The sequence below is a fragment of the Etheostoma spectabile genome, chromosome 14 (genome assembly GCF_008692095.1).
Source record: "Etheostoma spectabile isolate EspeVRDwgs_2016 chromosome 14, UIUC_Espe_1.0, whole genome shotgun sequence".
NCBI classification, from domain to species: Eukaryota; Metazoa; Chordata; class Actinopteri; order Perciformes; family Percidae; genus Etheostoma; species Etheostoma spectabile.
The window spans coordinates 7,418,595-7,432,404 of record NC_045746.1 but is presented as its reverse complement, the minus strand read 5'-3'; the positions used below and the strand labels follow the sequence as shown (position 1 = coordinate 7,432,404).

Sequence of the window (13,810 nt, the reverse complement as noted above, 5' to 3'; positions counted from 1 at the left end):
TAATTCATTTATTCTTCAAGTAATTCTACAAGTCTCAAGGCACTTGAGGGGGGTGTGCATTGAACTTAATACATCCGTGGTTGAACACCCTGTTGTGTCCTCGTTGTGTCCCCTCTGTCTTTTACCACGAGATCACAGACACGTCTCTGGCTCAGCCAATAAACCTGTAAGGCGTTCAACACGGAAACCGTAGCAACCACAGGTAGCCGTTGACTATGATTCATTACGAATAATATTAAAAATACTATTACAATTAATATTTTCAGAAACTGTCCGGAAATGAAGCCGGAGCTTGTGATGTTTCCCACCCCTCATTCAACTTTATCTCATTTCTTTATACATCATATACACAGTGCATTCCAGTTCTCTATCTTTTCAGTAGGGTCAGGTTCCACTGGTTTCTGTAATCACTTACCAAGTCAAGAGATTTACAGGAAAGCTAAAGGACAATATGTGACTGACCTCATGGACACTGACTCTTAACCCCGTTTAGGGACTGATTGGTGGGATTGCTTTGGACGAAGTACACATGGTGATACACTGGTCAGAGCCAATGGGGTTTAACCTTATCAACTAATTTAAATAGCTCACGTTACTGTATTGGATTAACAAATAACTTCATTCCATATTGTATGTGGTCTTTTCTTTTGTTGGGTGCAAACAAAACAAGTTCCTTCCTGAGACTATTTACCAGAGCCGCCGTCGCTGCGTGTGGAGCTCAAGACCATTGTGATTGGTTTGAAGAAATGCAAACAACCCAGACCTTCTTTTTTTAATCCTATCGCAGAAAGCATCTGTGGAAGGGACCTTACTCTGCAGCACTGCGGAGGAAGCTCTGGTTCATTGGCACTTCTTTTTAAACCATTTACAATGGTCTTGTGGCAATAAGCTTCGGTGCCTCTGCTAAATAGTCTCGGGAAGGAACTTGTTTTGGTGGAACACATGTACGTTCAAAAATGGTTTTAGTTGTGCAACAGAAAACTCAGATAGTCTAGCTAGCAGTCTGGATTTACTCTGCAGAGATCTGAGGAGCGGTTAACCAATCCACTGCAGTTTAGAACGCTAACACAAAGAAAGAGGAAGGTGACGGACATCCAGCCGAAGTGAGCGGAACCGGAAATGAACGGTTGTCGATATAGACTCCATCAGGGTAAACCACTACAGTAAATCTGGAGTCGGTGGTAGAAGTCGGGCCACTTGATCAGGACAAGACTGTTTTCTGAACAGCAGGTTGTCAGTCAAGCAAAGACTCATTCAGCATGTGGTCACATATCAAAATAGTTGATTTTATTTATACTGTATTAAAGTTATAAACACATCAGGCAGTGGTTTTACACATCACCATAAAGACATGAATCAGTCAGTCAATCTTGTGGATCACCTCCCAAAGCTAATTACAGTACAGTGATAATCATTTCTCGAGCCATTCTTCATGTTGCAGAAACTAAAGAAAAAAAACTGGCAGACAAACAATCAGTGGTTTTTCAACAAACCTAAGCTGACCAAACCATGGCTTGATGTCATTTAAATACATGTGGCCCTGTGTCAGTGATCATCAGGGAAATGATAGAATCAATGACTAGACAACTCCTTTTGCAGCTTGGCAAACATTGTTAAAACTTCAAGATCAAGAACATTAAATCATTTCAAAAAAGCCTTACCATTATTATTTCATCCTTCATATTAACAACTTCCTTCAACAAATTTAGACATCAAGTTCACTCAGCTGGAGAAAGTGATGTAGTCCCCGTCTGAACCCATCACACTGATGGAGTTTAAACTAGGCTATGCGCAAACATTCAATGCATTACTTAACCAAAAAAACTAAAGAAATAGGATTTCTGAGAGCAGCTTAAGCAGGAGATGGAGCACAAAGGCCTTGGCGTGCTTCTACCAGTGCTGTCAGTTTTAGGGCGGGGCGTCCTTCAGTCATGGCCAATCAGAACTCGTAGCAACACTGGGCCTTAAAAACTTTAGTGCGTCACTTTTTGACAATCAAGCCATTTCCAAATGAGTTGCTACAATTCTAATTAAGACTATTAGCTACAGCGGGGCTCGAAAGTTTGGGCACCCCAGGTCAAATTTTTTATTAATGTGCATAAAGAAGCCAAGAAAAGATGAAAAAAATCTGCAAAAGGCATCAAATGACAGATTAGACATTCGTACAATGTGTCACAAAAAGTTAGATTTTATTGTCATCATTTACATTTTCAAAATAACAGAAAACCAAAAAATGGCGTGATTGAGAACAATCCATGACGCTGTCAGGTCTCAGCTTTCCAAAAGAAGGAAGGGGGGGGGGGGGGGGGGGGCTAGAAACTCTGCGGTGCCCAAACGTTTGCGGACGCCATTTTTTTGTTTTCTGTTATTTTCAATGTAAATGATGGAAATAAAATCTAACTTTTTGTGACATATTATACCAATGTCTAATCTGTCATTTGATGCCTTTTGGAGAATTTTCCATCTTTTCTTGGCTTTTAATGCATATTAATACAATTTTTTAGCCGGGGTGACCAAACTTTCTAGCCCCACTGTACGCACAACTCTCTCTGTATGTCTACGTTCAGAAGATTGATTCGTCCGGCGACTTTCCCAAGCAGAGGCTCGAGTGAAGATAATTACGTCTTCTTTAGAGTCCATGTTTTTTTAATCATCTGTATCCTCCTTGGCAACTAGCACTGTGGAGGGAGGGGGGGGGGCGGCGTTGCACGATCACAGAAGGCTTGCATTGTGTGGATGCGCAGACAGTGTTGTTGTCATTACTTAGAATTTGTCATGGGGCGACAGTAACTACGCACTATAGCTTTAACTGTGCGCTGTGACTGCATTGGAAGCATCCAGAGGTCAAAGTGGAGACACTAAAAATAAATATTTGTAGCAACGGATATCAGCATGACAGTTTTTTTCACATTATGTTTTCGGAAATGTTATGGTGAAACATGCAAATAAGACATCTTGTTAAATATGTGCTAATTTGCATACATTTCCAGAACAGAAATGAAACAGAAAGCCATGTTCAAAATGTTAATTTTTTCCTTTTGTTACCCTGTTAGAGTCAAAAGGTTTTTACAGAGGGGATTTTGGATTTCTTTATAAGCACACAAATCACATATGGTCAACAGCCATAAAAAAATAAAAAATAAAAAAAAATGTTACATAAATCAAGTTATAATTGATATGTGAACAAATCTCTGTTAAAACCTTTAGAATACAGACAGGAATAAATGTAGAAAGCTTGTATGGAAGTGCTACTGAAGTGCAGAGTTTGAGAAAAACTCATTTGGAGAAAACGGCTTTTAAAAAGATATGGACTGTCGAATTCCCAAATTCTGAAGACCGTACAGGTGGGTAGGGTGAAATATTAACAGATATCAGCATGAAACTGCCCCAGTTGATTACTTACATAATTACTTTTGTATTACAAGTTTTCTGAAATGTTATGTTTAAATATAAAAAAAGGCATTGTCTAATGCTAACTTTTGGTGAATTTAGGAGAAATCTACAGACCCAAAGAGGGATCAAATAAACACCTGAAAGCGTGTTTTGGCTGTTTTCCCCCACTAGTCTGACAGAAGACATGTTAGCAAAATACCCCCTTACACTGCGAGATCATCTCTGCTTTGATTTAGTGTTGTGCACGGTCATCACACCGCATTCAAGGCTATGTTCATGAACTGATCCGAGGACAGCAGTGCTCATCGTTCAGGAACAACTACATTGTCAGGGGTTGTAGTAGTTTTACTTTTTAGCTATTATATCCTAAGTTCCCAGCCCAAACTTAGTCTGCTGTGGAAGTCCACATTTCTTCTGTGAGATCTGATCTAGTGAAGCTGTACCTGGGATTCAGGACTGTCTGATCACACGTGTCATGGTTCTGCTGCTGTCTCCCAGAACATGGACAAGTCAATGAACTTAGTCAATAAGGTTTCACCTACAGTTCTGTTTATTTGTGCCTCTCTTTGTTCAGCCTCGTTTCTAACTTTATGTCTAGGTCTAGTACAGTCCCTGACAAAAGTCTTGTCGCTTATCTATTTTGTAGAAACACCTGCTATTAACCTGACTTTTAATTAATCAATTGGTGTAAGAAATAGCTCATATGAAAAGCTAAAACCCTCCCAAATGATGTTCAATGCACTAAAATAAATTAGTTTCACTAAAAAAAGATTTATAATTTAAACAAGACAGAAAGGCCAAATTTTGGCAAGATAAAAGTTTTGTTGCCTATACAGAAATTGAACAAATTTACTACAAATACTAAAATATGTCAGCAAATTAAATAGCGATAGAGTGAGATTTAAATTTAATATCTTGTATGACTTCCATGAGCTTGAAGGACTGCATCCATAGACGGGAATTGGAAAGGATTCATACACTGTATGGATGAAGTCATCAGGAATAGATAGCACTGAATGCTCCCAGAGTTCATCAATATTCTTTGGTTTGGTCTTCCATGCTTCCTCTTTCATCCTACCCCACATATGCTAATGATGTTCATGTCTGGTGACTGGGCGGCAATCCTGGAGCATCTGGATCTTCTTCGCCTTGAGGAACTTTGAAGTGGAGATGGAAGTAGCGATGGAGACCCATCCGACTGCGAGAATTTGGCTCTTTATGGTTGGGAATATAAGAGGTAGCTAGATGTTTGTGTATTTGAGACTATGGTGTTGCCTTCACCCTGCAGATCTCTAGCAACACAGGTGTACCATAGCTAAGGAGTGTACCCCACACCATGATTTTCCGCAGCAAAATTCACTGTTTTCTGGGTGAATCTTGCAGATCCATGCGGCTCCGTAGCGTCTACTGCAATATTTGCGGCGACTTTGGTGTAATTCAACAGAAGATTCATCTGAAAAATCCACTTTCTTCCACTGCTCCACGTCCCTAGCTTTTAGCAGGCTGTGGGCCTCGGCAAATGCCACACGTTTTTCAATTGTCTTTTGTTTAGTGCTGGCTTCTGGCACTGATTCAACCATGGAAGCTATTTTGAGACAGAATCCGACAAACCGTTCTGGTTGACACAGGGACTTCAGGGGACCAGGTCTGGTGGAGCTCTGCTGCAGTAGAAAATGGGCTGGCCTTGGATTTTCGACCAACAAACGGTTCCTCCGAGCATTGTTTCTGCGGGTCTGCCTGACCTGGGCTTGTAAAAACATCTCCAGTGTCTTCAATGTTTTTTAGTCCTCTGTACTTGACGCTGAGACACATTGAAGGTGTCTGCCACATCAGCAGTGGATCTGGTCTTCGCCCTGATATCCAAACTTTAGTCTCAGGGTGAATCTTAGGCAGTTTGCAGAGGTCGTTGCAGTTGATGTGAAGGTTCTAGTGTACTGGGGTTGTTTTATACACACCTGAGACCTAATTGATCCATTATTAGTCCCAGGTGAAGCTCATGACAAGGCGACAACACTTATTTCTTTGCAAAAATTGACTCAATGGGCTTTACCAAGCTGTGATATTAGAATACTTTTTGACCAGTTTTTTTTTGCACTGAAACATTATTACAAAGCTGTTGGGATTAAAATGAGCCATTTCTTGTAAATAAATCTTGATTAAAAATATATTTCAGCGGCACTTTCAGGTCAATTTGTACACAAGCGACAAGACTTTTGTCAGGGACTGTACACTGAAAGCAACGCAAAGCAATACAAATGTCCTTGTATGTCGACACAAACTTGGCCAATAAAGATATTACCGATGAGCAGCTCATGAAATGTGTTTTACTATTCTAAGTGATCTGTAAGCTAGGGAAAAAAACAAAACACATGATTTACTTCAGCCAAGAAAGGTCTCCTCTACTACGGTCCAAACAAAGCATGGACGAGGCAGGAGACAGAGGGTGGAGGCCTGGACAAGCTACCTCAGAGTCCTCTTTTAAAAACTCAATTCATAAAATAATAAATACATGAATAAAAGCTTAGAACAAAAGATTTGTATTCACTGTCTTCTATATATGTTTCTATTTCATGTCTGCATTTAACATATTCTAAATTGGGTTTATTTTCTGTTTATTTCTGTAAATCACTTTGTTAACTTGTTTTTGGAAACTAAGTAAATTAAAAGGATTATTTTGCAGCCACCTGGCATCGTTTATACCCACCTTATAGGCGTCTTATGATCTGGTATTTTCAACATTCCCAGAACAGATTTTATGAGTTGCTCAGCGCTCCGGGAGATAGCACAGCAGGACAGTGGCGCAGTTAGCTGGCCCTGGATCAGTTCACTGCCATTTGGGAAGTTGATGTCTCTTCCATCTTTAATGTTAACCACCTTGAACTCTGTTTACCACCAAAAACCTTGTATAAGCCAAGCATTTTCCTGCTTCTGAATAGTGTATAGACTAAAACAGTAACGTGATCTGACGAGTTGGATCCATTTCCAAAACTTTGCAACATGTAACAAAAATGCCCGAAGATTTTATACAGAACACTGATTTTCTCCCACGTTCTAGAGCTGATCACTCTGCTTGTGTTTGGCTCCCAGTGTATTATCCCACATACGGAAACAATCCCCTTCTGTTGACAATTCAAATGATTTTATGCTACCAAACTCCATTTACCTCTGTTGCAAACTTCTGAATGAGATGTTAAGTCTACATTTGGCCACTTATTTAAAGGAATAAAAAATACACCAAGCTAAATGGGCCCAGAAAGCAAGGCACATTGCCAATAGAGGTTTTGAAACAGTGTTTAAGGGTGGAATTTCCTTTTCCTAACAATTTTACACTCTGTAAATTCTGTGTGGCCAGCTGAACTAACTGATCCTGAATGAACACTCCTTTTTAAAGCTTCCCTCACAAAGCGGCCTGGCTCAACACTCCATGCTCCATGGATGTGTAGCGTCATGTGTGCTGCTTTCATTCCTTCATGAACCACTGCGTCTGCTGATATTCTTTGGTCTGAGAGGGTGTCCCCTCTTAGTAAGGTTGTGTCCCCTCTCCAACACCATTGCTATAGTACAGTGTGGACCAGTGTCTCAGCTCCAGCTGACGTCATACTGCGTCCAACCCTCTGGCGGAGCCAGGACCACCCTCCGACCCCGGAAAAGGAAACCCACTATGCCCCTGTAACCTGTACGAGGAACTCCTGATTTCAAGTCGTCCATCACTCCCAGTTTTCGAGCAAAGACCTTAAAACTGTCCCGGCTTGAGTACTGCACCCGGAACGGCCCAGGTCCTTTTAAGGTGCCCGCTTGTTGCAGGTCCTCAATCTTCACCAGCGGGGCGCTGTACATCTCTTTTATAAACTTTTCATCATAGTTCTCTTTTAGCAAATAAGACAAATCCTGTTTGGTAAAAGGCACAAATTCAGTGTTTAGCTTAATGTAGCGAAGGTACTGGTCAAAGAACTGACCTAAACTGACGCCTTTGCGGCCAAAGGTGATAGTCCGGGAGATCTCGGGCCGGATGCAAGAGCGCTCCTTACGCTGTTCCGGTTGACGCATCCAGTCGTCCCAGAATGCCGAGGGCCATTTGGGCTCCAGTTCATCCCACATCTCCTTCAGCAGCATCCAGCCCAGACCGGGGAAGAAGTCTGTTCTGTAGAGGAGGTGGGCTTTAGAGGGATCCACCAAGGCCTCTCTGCCGTTATCGTTCCAGGCTGAAGCACACCACAGGGTGGGGTCAGCGCGCAGAATCGGGTACAGGGCTCTGAAATACTCAAAGAAGTCTGGGGCCACCTGAGGGGACAGAGATGCACGGTAGTGAGCTGTGGCTTCAGAGATACAGTCCCAACTGATCAAAAGAATCTTTCAAAATAAATAATATACTGTACATAAAATGTATAATTTTTCCCCCCAGGCAGGATCATGATCCAATCATGATTCTTTTTCATGTTAGCTGCTCAAGGTAGAGCTACTTTAGTTTACTCCAGTGGTTCCCAACCTAGGGGCCAGGCCCCTCCAAAAGGTCACAAGATAAACCTGAGGGGTCGTGACATGATTAATGGAGTAGGAGACAAGGTAAAACTAGGTTTTACTACATACATTTGTATACATTTTTTGTTTTGTGAAATATAACTGTACCTTCTCAGGGCTTCAAACAGTTATTAACATGAAACCATGTGAGAAATATAAAGGGGTAATACCTCTTTAGGAGAGCTGCTAAGAACTCTTAGACACCAGAAATGTGACAACTGGCATCAACTAGACACTCGTGAGGAGTCACACTGCTGCTTTTACCACTTCTACTCTCAAGCCTGGAAAGGGAGGGCTGAAGTACAGTATCCTTTTAATATCCATGAGTAAAGTGGAACCATTTTGACTTGTCATTAAGATTAAGTTATGAGACCAGTTTGGCGACAGTGAATGCAGTACTGAGGTGATTGAATGGATTTTTAACAGACAACGTTAGCGTCAGGCTTCTATTGCTAAAACTAGCTGCCGTTAGCTAGTGAATTTAGTTAGCTGTATAGCTGTTAAATTAGGGTTAGATATTGATTAGCGGTTACAGTTGCCAATAGCGCTGAATTTGTGTTAAACTGGGTTTCCTTAGGCAGCTTTAGAATGATTCAATCGGATTAAATTAATTCCACCTTGCTAGCGCTTAAGCTGAGTTGGTGTCGTCAGACTGGGACTAAAAACAGCCTCCGAGAGTTACACAGGAGGCCAGTTTACAACAGGGTATACACTAACATTACCGAGATGGTTTTCTCTTTGGGTTTAGCTCTTTGCAGCCCAGGGCTGAGTCAGGTATTCAATTGGACAGCTGTAACGTTACAGCTAACCGAGCTAACAACAGCTAACTATAATTAGCAACAAGTCCAAAACCCAATAAATCACCTCGGTATAGCATTCACTGTCATCAAACTGATATTATAACTTTAAGACATCTTAATGACAGGTCCAAATTGTTTCACTTTACTTGAGGTCAAGAAATAATATTCATGACAGCCAATGTAAAAAAAACAACTCTTAATGACAGTTTAATGTAATGTTAACATGTAAAGCTAAATAGTTTCTTAAAGTTTGATAATTGGCCTGTCATGACATATTTATGACAGGTTATGTTTTCTCGGTTAATGTCAATACAAAGACATTGATGGGTTGTATTGTCTTGTTTAATGACAAGCTGTCATAACACAGATTGTTGTCTTCATTAATGTTAAGTTGACAAAGACAACTCTGACAATGCTAACTTTGCATGTGTCATAATTTACCCTTAATGACAACGGTCATGGACACTCAAAATGACTCCATGATTTCATGACAGGTGTCATCTCAGTCTTATGCACACCCCTCCAAATTCAGTGTTACCATACTTTTCCATAGGAAATAGGGCTTTTAGACATTGACTGTGTTATTGCAACATCCCTGATTTAAATCCATCCAGGGAACTTTGTTGCAACGTCATATCCATCTCTCAAACTCTCAACTACTTATTGTCATCTCTCTTCTGTTAGCTATCAAAAAAGGCAAACACTAATGAAACACTATAAAATTTTGTATATTTGAACAATTTGAACATTTTGTATATTTGAACAATCGGCTGCAGTCTGCTGTCTGTAGGATGGGTCCACTGGTGGGTCCAGCAGGGCTGAAGAGGTTAAATCAACTTTAACTCTGTCAATTTAGAGAGATTAGCCAAAACAAACAGCAAGAGTTGGTGCCTGAGTTGTGTAAGTAGACTCAGATTTTCCCTGCTCATCGGCAAAATGATTGCTGATTTAGAGGGCAGTTTCTCCCTCGAACTGCGGGTTGAGGTCAAAGTTACTTTAAATTTCCTGTAACTTTTTTTCCTGCTGCTTAGGCACTTTTCACCAGCCAAATGTTCACCGGATGTTTCTTATCCACTTCTAACAGCTGGAAGAAGGAGTTTTACCAATCCAATGTCAACCTCTCTGATCAGTGCAGGCACATATAATCCAATCATCATATAAATGTGCTAATCTCAACAGCTGTCCATTCAGAATAACGGATATTTTGCTGTGATCTAAAGCGCACACACACAGCCCTACATTCTCTAAATAAAATATGCTGTGCAATGGCTCTGTCCGGAAACCGGTTTTGTGACAACACACTAAAAAAGGGGTACTGGTAGGTGGCAAATGTCTCACAACGTCTTAATAAGCTGCTGCGGTTACGTTTTGAACAGACCGCCTTAAGTGAGGAATATGTGAGACAAATGTGGGACCAGCTCCAGCCATCATTAACCCACATTTGAATGGAAGCCACATGTAATTACACTTTTACTACAGAAAAGCTATCTAACATTTCCAATCCTGCCAGACATACCAGTGGGAGCATAATTACAAACTCATGCTATGTCTCCAAGCACTGTTTAACCCTCAGACTTTTACTTTGTTTTAATTATACTGAATTAATGATGCTGAATTATACCTGGAGTCTGTGCACAAATGAATGTGCAGTGCAATTAGCACTCTTTCCATCTGATGGAATGGTGCAGTCAGAAAAGCAAGGAGCCTTGTTTTAATCTTTCACTCAATGTAAAACATCAAACTGCAGCAATGACCAATGGAATGGAACAAACAATTAAATATTATACTGGCATACAGATGTTCATACTAACTTTAAAGCCTTAAAGGCTTTTCAACGGCCAAATAGAAAATTCTACACATCGGAAATTTGCAACCCCTAGTGTGTGTTGGTGAGTGTGAAGTTAGCAGTAAAACTATAGTCGCTTCCTGCCCTGAGCTGAAGGTCTGAGTCTGTCTGGTAGTGAGAGAGAGAGAGAGAGAGAGAGAGAGAGAGAGAGAGAGAGAGAGAGAGAGAGAGAGAGAGAGAGAGAGAGAGAGAGAGAGAGAGAGAGAAATAAACTTGGCAACTCTTGATCTAGTCGTATGAATCAGTGGGGAATGGGCGGAACTCATTGGTTCAGCGGGTGCGGGTGATTGACTGAATGGCTCGATACTCAGCTGTCACCTCGAGTTGATCAGCTTTGAAACAGGTTGAGTTTTTTGAGCACGCCCCCAGGAACAGTGGGCTTTTAAGTCAATTTTGGACAACTTCCTGGTCGGACATGGGCCTACAAAGCATTATTCTAACCGGACACAAGCATGGAGAAAGGAGCAGATGAAAAACGGAGCGTCACAATCCCTTTAAAACGACTCGTTTCACTATCAGAATTTAATCCATTGTGTCCGATAACGTTTGAAAAGTCTTAAAAGGTTGCGTGATTAAATTATTTTTTATCCCATTCAAGTTAGAAACAAGCTAAACTGGAAGATAGCCGGCTCAGTGCGCATGCTCTATGGGCGCTGGGGCCCGGTGGAGGCTTCACCGAGCTTGGGGTGAATGCCTTGAGTCAGTAAATGGAGTCAAACGTCTCATCCCTACTAACTACATCAGTGTGAGAGCAGTGACACCAGCTCTACAAATGGATTCCCCCATCTCCGCCGAGACCAGCGGTGTAGGTATGTGGGGAAAAGAAAACTGGTGAGCAGATGAAAGTAGTTTGTAAGTAAACACTGAAATGGCGTTAAGTAGAATTGAAAGTTACAGTCATTCTGTGGGAAAGAGGTCTGAGGGGACACTGGAGCCTCAGACAAAAATATTGTTATAATTCTGGGCAGTGGTTTCAAATGCTGTATTGGCTCTTCTAGACATTAATAGCACCACGAGGGAGACACTCAACGTACCATCTAACAATCTCTTTAAGCTCAGATGAATGGGAATTGTGGATGAGGGTGTCGGCTTGCAACAATATCTTCAACATTGTCAGCAGCTCTCTGCCCAAGCCTCCAACATAAAAGGCCTGATACCCGGGATGTGATAAGGTGAGTGATACTCTCCTGTAGCCAGAAGTGCCCATTCATTGCAGTCCTTGCCCCATTTACTTCTGAAATCAATACCCTCCTAATTTTGGGAAGTGATACAAGCTGTGCACCAACAAAAATGTATATAAATGTAGGTTTAGCAAGCTAATATTATATATTTGTGATGTGGAAACTACAGCTAATAAAATCTATGTTGGCAAATAAAATACATGTCAGCTGCCATTGGCGGTTTGCTGAAATAGAGCTACTTCACTACAAACTCATCACTACATGCAACATGCTATTTGAAATTAAAGAATTGTGGCTGGATTTTCATCAAAAGAAAAAGTGCCACTGTGACACTACTAGATAAATAAAACAAATCAAGTGCAACATAACCAAAAGCCAAACTGTACATAGTTATTCTATTTTCATGAAAACATATCCTGGAATTTAGTGTGTTGCTGAAATGTCGGCGAGAAGGGATATTATAGTGCGGCAGTGTTTTGCCATTGAGAACAAGCTAGCCGATATATCGGTCGGGCTCTACTAAGAGTGTCACTAAAACAAGAATAGCTGGTCCATCTTAAAGCCAGCCCATCTTAAGTTAGTGAGCCAGTGCTGAGGCTGTTGCTAGCTCTGTAGCTAACCCCTTCACTTTGTCCAGCAGCTAGCAGCGAGACAAAACTTGGCTTGGGTCTGAGGAGGAGTAGCCTTTATTCGACGACAGATAAACTGCCCAAAGATTGCACTGCTACATTCACAGTTATAGCCGATGCCTGTATCGACCACTGGACACACTATACAGACCTCTCCTGTGTCTTTACCCTCAAACGACCCAATAAAAGCAAAATGCGACAATGACAATGCCTACTGTAGCCCAATGCATGGTTATGTTATGAGAGCACTCACCTCCAGGTCATCCTCCACTATGACCACAGTAGACTGGGAGAACGTGTTGAACACTTGGTTAAGTGCCCAGTGGTAATGTCGGGCAATTTTGTAGTAGCCCTGGAACTTCCTGTGCTCTGGCCGAACTCTGATGTCCGACAGGTCCGGTTGCTTTATATGCCTTACTTGATCGCCATAAGAGCTGATCACACGAGCCGTCTCGGCGTGGCCGCAGTCTTGGCTGACAATGATTGGGTATTGTTCTGGAGAAGGGCGGTATTGTATCAGTTTGTCAAGGCTACGTTTTACCGTCACTCTGTCGCAAGCAATAACTAGGATGGGAATGATGACATCTGGGCGGGCCTCCGAAGTCGCTGGTTTATCGTTCTCACCAATCTCTTCCTTTTTTTCAATGTCCTGGTGCTGTTCTAACTTGGAGGCTGAAGCTACTGTATAAACAGGCTTCTGTGTAGGTTTAATTTGAGTTTGGTCCCCATCATCCACACTGTCTTTTGGAGGAGGCGGAGGCGTCTGTGACTGTTGGACGACCTCTTGGTTGACATCTTTTGTATTGTCCGTTTCTCTTTTCCCGACGTCTTTCTGCCGAGCCCACACTGCCCTGTGACTTTCAATCTGCTTCAGTAGCTTTTTCTGGGTCTCAAGCTGAACTTCAACCTCCTCTGCCAGACGGATCACCTCCCCAGCCAGGTTGACCCGGCCTCCTTTCCCTCTGCCCACACCCCACTCCTCCTGTCCTCCTGGTTCCGCTCCACCACCTTCTCCAAGGCGGCCGATGGGAGGACGACCCCAAAGATAAAGTAGAAGCAAAGCATTCCAGGCGACAAACAGGAAAGCACCGCATAGTATAAGAGAACCTTTCTTGCGAACCATGGCCCAATGACACTAGAAAAGGGATGGGGTCGTGGAAAAGGCTGCAGGTATTGGGGTGATAGAACCAGAGGGAGAATCCTACAAACTGAGGTGGCAATCTCAGATGGGCAGGAAGTTGATATCAGATCACATTGTAATTTTTTCAAATTTGAATCATCCTATCTTTTAGTCAGGAGGGTGTCAGGAGGATTGTCCAATTTAAAATTAATTCACATGATCCTACTCTGGAATGCATGCATTCCATGAAATCCCATATAAAGCCCCTAAGACAAGCCACACAAAGTCAAGCAAAGGGAAGTTACAAAAGTGCAGATGGTAGT

General features: G+C 41.9%; 1 protein-coding gene across 1 annotated transcript; it reads right to left on the bottom strand.

Annotated features, from left to right (window-relative positions):
* Window positions 1–5,997: 5,997 nt before the first annotated feature.
* mgat1b (alpha-1,3-mannosyl-glycoprotein 2-beta-N-acetylglucosaminyltransferase b) lies at window positions 5,998–13,804 on the bottom strand. Its single transcript, XM_032536239.1, has 2 exons — window positions 12,621–13,804; window positions 5,998–7,674 (listed from the first exon to the last, which is right to left on the bottom strand). The coding sequence occupies exons 1-2, from the start codon at window positions 13,488–13,490 to the stop codon at window positions 6,973–6,975; spliced, it is 1,572 nt and encodes a 523-aa protein (XP_032392130.1). The 5' UTR covers window positions 13,491–13,804; the 3' UTR covers window positions 5,998–6,972.
* Between the last annotated feature and the right edge of the window lie 6 nt (window positions 13,805–13,810).

What these genes read in the sequence shown, in the direction of transcription:
- mgat1b (XM_032536239.1), bottom strand. Translation starts at nt 13,490, where the DNA reads ATGGTTCGCAAGAAAGGTTCTCTTATACTATGCGGTGCTTTCCTGTTT. An exon ending in TAGTGGAGGATGACCTGGAG is followed by an intron (nt 7,675 to 12,620) that starts GTGAGTGCTCTC and finishes CTGTCCCCTCAG; the next exon opens with GTGGCCCCAGACTTCTTTGA.